Genomic DNA, 9,701 nt, shown 5'->3' with positions numbered 1-9,701 from the left:
TTATTTTATTCTACTTTTTTTAAGGAGTATTTATTGTTATATATATAATGTAAATATTTAATTTGGCTTTCCATAAAGAGTTTTGCTCCATACATATATTTAGAAAATGGTGTTTTATACGCGTATGAATGATATGAAGAGTGAATATTATAAACGAACGTAATACCGCATTTCTTGGCATTGCCTCTGCATTTTAAATATATTTGCTCAGAGAATACCTGTTCAAACGACAATTACAATACAATTAGGATTGGCATAATAATAAGACTCCATTGCAAGTCTTTTCTTCGCAGACACAAGAGGTTTCCACAATGAGGTATCTCAGCTTATAAAAAGACAACCTTTACATACACAAGATTTTTCCAGTGAGAGATATTTAATTTATATTAATGCTTTGGTTGAAATAGTACTCTTTCTGCTCTATTTATTTATATATGTAACCTATTTGATATAATGCGGACTTTAAAAAAATGAAAGCTTTTGAAATTTGCCATTATCAGCATGCATTATATTTGTGTGACTGTAAAACTTTAGCGTTAATAGAGTGAGAGATTAAGTTGAATTATTTCCACATTTTAGAAACAGACTAAGAAGAAAATACAATTACTTAAATCGGAATAAGTAGAAGCGTATGTGAGAGAAGGAGATGCTTAACCCAAAAAAAAAAAAAGGTGTTGACTCGAGGGAGTCAGCCCTTTACCACATGCCAGCAGTAATTTTGGGTTGATCATAGAGCAAACAATAGTTGCATTAATTCTATATCTCCAAATAGAAATATAATCAGCACACGTAATTTGATGTGGTTCTTTTGGTCTATAGTAGATAGTAATTATTTGCTTTTTTTTTCCCTTTGGCAGAAGTGTATCATCAAGATGGCATCAGTGGTTATTCCTAGTGATTTGTTCATTGATACAAGTAAAAGCTGAGGTTTTGCAACCAAAAGTTGAGAAAACGCTTGTTAAAGACGCCGTCTCAAAAGGAGCTGGTCAAATCCTTAATTAACTCTTGATAGATCAAAGTGATTCGAGAAATTTTATTTGAGTAATTTTACTAACTTGTTTTGTGGTGACAAACCATTTACAGTTTGTTTAGACGGAAGTCCAGCAGCGTATCATTATGACAAAGGGTTTGGAGATGGAGTCAATAATTGGGTAGTTTTTCTTGAGGTGAGTCATATTTATCCACAACTTTATTTTCGTGCATCTCTGATAAAAAAATCTTTGAGGCTTGAATATGAGCTAATTATCTCTTGGAGTTTTTTCCCGGAATAAAACATCTTTCCGTCTATAATCATTCACAAAATCGTCACTTAAGAAATTACAATGCAACAATTATGTACGTTGTATAATTTTGGGTATCTAACTTACATGTTGCATACCAACTGAAAGGTATATATATAGCGTCAACTGAGTGTACGTACTATTTTCTAAAATGGGCATTTCATGTAACTTATTTTATTGTCTTGCGTAAACGTCTCTTATCTTTTGTTACTTTCATATGATGTTATTTTCTCATCAATTGATATAAATAGGGGTATCAAATGGGCATGTTAGGTTAAAGTTGAAAAGATAAAAATAACTTGAGTCAACAAACACGTTTACTTGGATCAAGATGTACGAGTCAAATTAAGCTAGATATTGGGTTTTAACAAACCGACTTTGTATTTATTTGTTTGTTGATTTAATTATTTTCATCAAACATGATTAACAATTTTTTTCTTTATGATGGCTATATCCAACATGCAAACAAAAGAAAAAAGAAACTTATTTTTCTATGATTTGATTAAAAAAAATAAAATTATAGGTCAATTTCACTACATACCTAAGTCGAAATCAGTCAATATTTTTAAACGTGTTAATTTGGATTGTGCCGAATTAAACTGTCATGAGTATATGTCCTGTCCAACCTATTTAAAATTGGGCTGGTTATATTTTATGGACTAAATTTAACATCCATATTTGCAACAACAACATCAATTCGCTTCCAAATTTCAAACCAGTGCTTAGTTTATATCATGTTTTGTAAAATATAGACTAGTGCTAATTAATAGCTTTGCACGTGATTAATTAGGGGGGAGGATGGTGTGGAAGTGTGGAAGATTGTGGACTCCGTTTTGGCAACTCCACGGGCTCCTCTAACCATATGGATAACACCCGTGTTTTTAGCGGCTTGCTAGATTACAACAAGACCAATAATCCAGGTACATATGAACATATTTTTTATATATACTTCTTATTAATTGGATAATAACGATCTTGACTAATGATTATTTTTTTCCAGACTTCTACAATTGGCACAGAATTATGATCAAATATTGCGATGGATCTTCATTCACAGGAGACGTTGAATCAGTCGATAAAGTACGTCACCACATTTGTGTTATCAAATGTAGACTTTAATTATGTCCTATATATTTATAAGTTATAGAAGTGGAATTATGGTAATATGTCAAACTTCTTTTTCAGGCTACCAATCAACATTATAGAGGTGCAAGGATTTTTCAAACAATTATGGAGGAGCTACTAGCAAAAGGAATGAAGAATGCAAAAAATGTATGGTCAATTAGTGCAAATTAAACTATCATTTTAATAAACAAAACTACAATAAGTTAAGAAAGGAGTTTAAGCGTTGTGAATTGATAGTTTGTAATATTATTATACCATCAGATTAAGTTACCTGTAACAGCACGTAGTGTTTTAAAACAAGAATGATATATAACTTGAAAAATAAAATAAATAATATAGATTAAATTGTGATGATAGTGCAAAGAATATTACTGACGGTTATCAATGGATTTTTGTGATGGCAGGCTATTCTTTCAGGCAATTCAGCTGGTGGATTGGCTTCTATGATCCATTGTGATCGTTTTCGATCTCTGTTACCTAGCACGCCTAGAGTGAAATGCCTCTCGGATGGTGGCTATTTTTTACTTGAGTAAGATTCAAATAACTCAGAAACTAAAAAGCATTGAACCATAATTGTATTTTGTCAATAACAACATAATAATTACAGTTTCTTTCTTTTAGCAATGGTGGCAAGAGAGGGAAAGTATTGGAATCAACCTTTGCTGCAGTGGTTAACTTACATGTACTCTTCCTCAATCTTTCTCTTTATTACAGGCAAATAACGTACTCTCTATGTCTCAATTTATGTGGCATACTTTGTTTTTTAATTTGTCACAAAAAGAATTTCATCTCTCGAATTTATAAATAATTTGACAAAAAATCTCTTTTGACCCTTAATGAGATGATTTAGAGCCACACAAGTATCTAAGTCTTGTTTTGGATCAAATGTTTTAAAAATCTTATCTTCTTTTTTAAACTCTATGCCTAGTCAAATGATGTCACATAAATTGGGCTGGAGGGAGTGTTATTTTTGTCCTTTTTATTTTATTTTTTATAACGGTGGTGTTTGGGCGTACTTTGGCACACATCTTAATCCATTTCACCAAGTATCTGCTATCTCTTATCAGCAAAAATATCGAATAACTCTATCCACGAAAACATAGGTAGATGGGAAATATATATTGTTCTGGTCACTTGCCACATGCATTCATACATATTGAAAAATTTATATACTTGTGAATACATATATATTCGATTTCATGATTTGTCATAACTATATTCCAGGTTAATTTCATTGTCGGTCACTCAATTTTTACTTTATTTCACTAAAACCATTAAACTTATTTTATAAACGAATAAAGTGCTCATTTCAGTATCACAAAAGTCACTAAACTTTTATTCGCAACAAAAGTAGTCACTCAGCTTTGTGTAAATATCACAAACAATAATTAGGATGAAATAAAAAAAATTGTTGTAATACATTTGATTATTCTCATCTTGCAAGATGCTTAAATGAAATCTTTTATTGGGTTATAGAATTCAGCAAAAATGTTGCCTTCATCATGTACTTCAAGAATGGATCCAACATTGGTAAGATCAATTTCATCACCAGTCTCAGTTCATAGATAACTGACTTATTTTCTTATGTATCTAAAACTAATAATTTCACAAATTATAACTTGCAGTGTTTTTTCCCACAAAATTTACAACAATATATCAAGACACCACTTTTCATAATCAATTCTGCTTATGATTCATACCAGGTTTGTTTATTAGTCACCAAATACACAACAGTAAAAGCATATTCTATTAATTTCCTTTTCCAATTCAACTATAGTACTTCTTTATTTTTATTGATCAAATTCTTTTTGGTGTATATTTACAGATAATATTTACCGTTATACCCTCCGCACAGAGAGATGACTTTAAGGAAAATTGTATGCCAGATTTCAAGAATTGCTCTTCCGATCAGCAAAAGATGTTACGAGGTTAGTGCCACAATAATGTCGAAATCATAATAGTATTTCATGGAAAATCCTTTGCGAGATTGGATATTTTTCACATTGAAAATGCGATAAAGCAAAATCAGAATAATAAAAAAATTGTCTTTATTAAACAATAACAATTCTTTTCACTTCAATTAAAGGCTAACACGACCATTATAATATATAGTTGGTGTGGTATCAAGATATAACTTATCGTACTAGATCAGATGGTATGATTTATCGATCATGAATCACATTCTGCTAGAGTTTTTTTGTTGTTTTAAAATAATTCATTTGACTTTGAGTTTTCAGATTTTGGGGCAGAATTTGTAAGTGCATTACCAAACTCATACAACCCTTCACAAAGAGGAATGTTCGTCAACTCTTGCTTCATACATCTACAAATTTCCTACAGTACCAGCTGGACTAGTCCTTTACTCATGGTGAACAATAAGGTAATCAATAGCTCCCAATTTTTGTCAAACTTCAAATTTGTTTAAACTATCGATGTGGAATTTACATTTATTTTAACAGACAGTTGCAAAGGCATTTGGTGACTGGTTCTTTGAACGAGATCTCTACCGAGAGCCGATCAAACTACAAGATTTGCCACAAATATGTCGTCCACCCCCTCAACCGGCTCAAGCTCAAGGTGAAGACCCCCCAAAACGACTCTGATCAGGACACCATTGCTTAGTTGGTTTTAATTTGGCTCAACCTTAGATGCAAGACCAAGGAATCTTCTTTTTTATTTAGCAATGAGCCAAAGGTGCTATGTTTCTCCCAACGCTCACGCAAGTATACGTGGTCGCCAAGTAATATATTGACTTTTATAGGCGGATATCGTACCCACAAAGACTTATGATCAATAGTTAAACTAGTATGCAGTAATACTGCTAATTATGCAAGTATGGGTGCAGAATGTTTGATTGTTTTGTAAACTAATGCAAAAACTAAAGAACTAAATAAGTATGCTAACAATTTGTCACAAACGCTTTATTTAAGTGGGTTTATCACAGAGATGTGAGTATTCCAGGGTTGTGGTTGGTTCACCAATCGTATTGAGTCATGAAAGTACCTCACCCTAGCAGTTTTATTCACGATTGCTAATTAACCGGATTATTAATCTCGTAGTATTCTACCGAACCACTACTCGTCGATTCGAAGTAGTTCGCCGCCTATATACATAAGAAAATTGACTTGTTAAAAATGCAATTCATTTACAGTATTTAATTGAATGTGACGACTAAGTATATTCCTATCCTAGCCACAAATCCTAACCCAACTATAGGGATAATCAGATCACACCCTCTTTACTTCTTCTCTAATCTGATAACATCTTTCTCAAGTATATATATTAAATAGTAAACTTAACTAGACTGTTGTGCAGGCAATCAAACAATTAAGAACATAAGTAGAGAAAGAATCGTATATGAATAAACCACTAAGATGAAAATACGTGTTCGAACGTCAATACTCATGGTTACACCACAATCCCAGAATTATAGAGTTTAACCACTCATAATCGGATTACAACAATTGGTTTTCATGTTCAATCTAAGAAAAGATGAAATAATGAAGGTAAAAGAGATAAACCTACGATGAAAAGCCTTATCCCTTGCTCTCTGTGAAATAAAGCATCTGAACCCTTATATTCAAAATGACCTAAGGATCTTTTTATAGTGTTTGGGAAATAATCCTCCAAAGCCCATTCAAAACGGGTCAAGACTTAGAAAATATTTCATGTCGACATATCGAGTTCGCTGGGCGAAGTGTATAGCAAGACAGTGTCTCACCTTGACCTTCACTCCGCGAGGCAAAGCAGTTCTCCCATTCTTAGTGAATTTCGCGACTTTTCTTTTGTCATGTGTTGAGCTCACTGGGCGAAAGGTATAGAGAGATGGGGTATCGCTTTCTCCTTCACTCAGAGAAGGGACACCATCATTTTATACTTAGCAATTTTTCTTGATCTTCATCCTTTAGCCACACATAGCTCGCTGGTTGAGCCTTATGGCAAAGCCCCTGCTCGCTGCAGCCTTCGCTCAGCGAAGGGGAGTATTCTTCCAACGCTTAGTCATTTTCTTCAACTTCCATTTTGCAACTATCCATTTCACTAGGCGAAGCTGAGAGCGGGACTGCCTCTCGCTCCTGCCTTCGCTCAGCGAGGCAGTCCTTCTTCCTTTATTTAGCCAATATTCAATAACAGCTCGTAATCAAGATTCAATAATAGTTAGGTTATTGAGAACAATTAGTCCTCTAAACAAGGTATAAATATGGGTAAAACACGGCGGTTAGGCATATAATACACCTATCATCACCACCCTACGCTTGAACATTTGTTTGTCCTTGAACACACACCCAACTCCAATTAAGATTTGCCAAACGTTACCAAATTGGATAGGTCTACTCAGGATAAAGTCACTGCGATTAGTTAAATATGTAAGAGCAACATCTCAAGTAGTACATCAATTTCAAATATGCCAACAACTTGTTCAGAATAACCTAACCTCTAAAATCGACTCGCTTATATGAATTTAGGCAAAAAGGGTCTTGTCGCCATAGGCTTGGCCTTAAAGTCATACTGTATTAAAAAACATATTAAGCATAGGATCAAATAGGACTTTAATGCTTGTAATGTCGGCTAAGGGACAGGTAAAAATTATGTAGGTAAATAGTGACTAACCTCCCTAAGCACTTTTAAGACATACACTTTATCACTTCTACGCTTTCCACTATTTCATCAACATTTCAATCATTCTTTTCCACTTTATGTCCCCTTTTTTCATTAAGCACTCGCTTCATTTTCTTTGTACGTCTCTAGCAAGGTACAATTTTCTATAGTTCTTCTCTTTCAAGTATATCACATTTTTCTTTTCTTTTTCCGCTCCCTACTATTTTCAACAAGTGCACCCATGAGTACATTTTCACCCATGATACCTTTTTTAAACTCAAGGCCATTGTTAGTTCAAAAGAGGTGTCAAAAAGTGCCATGAATAAATTCTAAAAATAATGTGAAAACGATAACTTCACCCATGGTACCTCTTTCGAACTCAAGCATAATGTTCGTTTCAACTCGTGTTTTAGTTGAATATATTTTTGTCAAAAAAAAAAAATCGTGTGGAAAGAGTGGCTAAATATATAGCTTTTAAAATAGCGGCCATAGTATTATTTACCAATTTTATCCTTGTTTTCTTTATTCTTTAAATAGGTTTTCATTTTACCAGTTTCTGGACACGTTCTTTGCATGCGTTTCCCATATTAATTAGTACGAATTTTTTAATTAATATGGTACAAATAATAATTAAATATGTAAACAATGAGTAATTCAAAAGAAAAAGAAAAATACTAGTTGAAATGATGAAAAATAAGTTTATTCAACTGACTTGATCGTCGATTAGTATTGTAGTTTTTAGTTATACACAATCAATTGAAAATGATATAACCTTTTTCTGATGCAGTTCTTCCAATATATTCAATATTCAAGTTAATAGTTTCCTTGTTTTTTGATACTGCAACAACACATAGTTTAAATGTGAATGTGAGTAGCATTGATTAGTCTTTGAAAATGACTTGTCTACACTATCTCCTTCTTTATGCGGGATTTTTTTCACTATTAACAACAACACAACATATTCAATGTAATTTTACAAGTGGAGTCTGAAGAGGGTGGAGTGTGTAAATTTCAAATCTCATCAATAATGCCTCATAACAGTCACTTGTCTATACTACAATGTTAACTCAAGTTCCAATTTCTTCAACAAACTTACTTCCGTCGATTCATATGACCCCAAAATCTTAAGGTACACACTTAAAGTTAAATTTCAAATCTCATCAATAATGCCTCATAATCGAATCACAATGAATAAATCAAGAACACATATCAAAGCCAGAAACAATGAAGTACAATCATAGTAACACAAGTCATAACAAGACTCATAGATAATCTGCTCAGTGATAGTCTAAGTATGTAACTATCTCAATCAGTCCATGATGGGTATTAATGGAGATTACACATAAATAGAGCAAACATTTAATGGAGATAGATTATAACTTATAGCTTGTTTGGCCAAGTTTCTAAAATCAACTTATTTTGGAAAGTGCTTATAGAACTTTTGACGAAAAGTAGTTTGCGTTTGGCCATTTAATTTAAAAATCACTTTTGAGAAGCAATTTGTGTTTGGCTAAGCTTTTAAAAAGTGATTCTGAGTGTATTTTTCTCAAAAGTGCTCTTTTAGAAAAGTGCTTTTGGGCAAAAGTTTTTTTTCTTTTTAGCTTCTGAAAAACTACTTCTACTACTCCCCAGAAGCACTTATTTTCTCCCAAAAGCTATGCCAAACACCCACCTTTTTAAAATAAGCACTTATTGAAAAAAAAAAAAAAAAAGGTACTTCTGGAGAAAGTGATGGATAATTTGAGACAGAGGGAATAGTAATATAAAATGTTAATAAGTAATGCAATGGATTAGGAAGAAAACATCGGTTTTGTGAAGCCCTCTGCTATTCAGCAAAGGGGCATTGTTTTCCATCCTGCACAATTTGAAACTAGAAAGAATTTTTTTTTAATCAAATGAACATTTAACTTTGATAAGTTAGTATTTTACCAACTTATCTCTTCTTTAATCTTAGATTTTTGCTATGCTTGATTGAGAAAATAGTGAATTTAATGTCGTTTACTTCTATTTTGTAGGTTTTATGTGATTTAGAAGTGATCGAGAAGAAATCAATTGAAAACAAGTCAAAAAGAGGGCAAATTGAAGAAAACAAGAAAAGTGGCTAAATTTGCGAAAACGGCCAGATTTGCAATTTCGAAAATCTGAAACTTTGGGGGCTGTTTTTGTCCTTTTTTCAGTTGGGAAATTTGGGAATTATAAAAGTGAAGCTTGGGGCAAAACATTTCCATCTTTGGCCATTCAACACAAGCTTTGGAGCTAGGGTTTTACACCACACCTTTGGAGGAGAAGATTAGAGCTCGTTAATGATAAATTTCTCAACCCTTCCTTCAATTCCTTACTTTGTATTGCTTATTTAAGGGTGTTGTATTTTATTCCATTACTTGAATCTTGTTTATGATATTATTCATTATCAAGTGTTGGATTAAAACTCTTGTTATGCTTATGTATTGAATGATTTTTATTGCTATTGAAGTGGGTCTTTTTGTTGTTTTACCTATCATAGCTACCTCTAAGACTTATTTATGAATAATAACTACCTTATTTTTTTATTTAATTTTTGTAGCTTTATTTTTCTAAAATTACATTTCATAACCAGTCCAGTAACTTTTGAAATACATGTACCTCTTTATTCTCCCTCACTACATATTTAAGATTTATCATCTTCTCCAAATCCTAAAAAAATTCTCTCTCCTCTTTCCC

The 9,701-nt window shown here is 32.6% G+C and overlaps 1 protein-coding gene across 1 annotated transcript; it reads left to right on the top strand.

Moving 5' to 3' along the window:
- Nucleotides 1-311: 311 nt before the first annotated feature.
- LOC132629028 (pectin acetylesterase 8-like) lies at nucleotides 312-5,008 on the top strand. Its single transcript, XM_060344774.1, has 13 exons — nucleotides 312-316; nucleotides 858-985; nucleotides 1,084-1,166; nucleotides 2,071-2,200; nucleotides 2,281-2,360; nucleotides 2,466-2,552; nucleotides 2,810-2,934; nucleotides 3,027-3,087; nucleotides 3,882-3,935; nucleotides 4,031-4,108; nucleotides 4,231-4,333; nucleotides 4,643-4,785; nucleotides 4,865-5,008. Exons 1-13 carry the CDS (start codon nucleotides 312-314, stop codon nucleotides 5,006-5,008), a joined length of 1,221 nt encoding a protein of 406 aa, XP_060200757.1.
- Nucleotides 5,009-9,701: the final 4,693 nt, after the last annotated feature.

Source organism: Lycium barbarum, chromosome 2 (assembly GCF_019175385.1).
Source record: "Lycium barbarum isolate Lr01 chromosome 2, ASM1917538v2, whole genome shotgun sequence".
Lineage (NCBI taxonomy): Eukaryota > Viridiplantae > Streptophyta > Magnoliopsida > Solanales > Solanaceae > Lycium > Lycium barbarum.
This window is presented reverse-complemented; position numbering and strand designations above follow the sequence as displayed.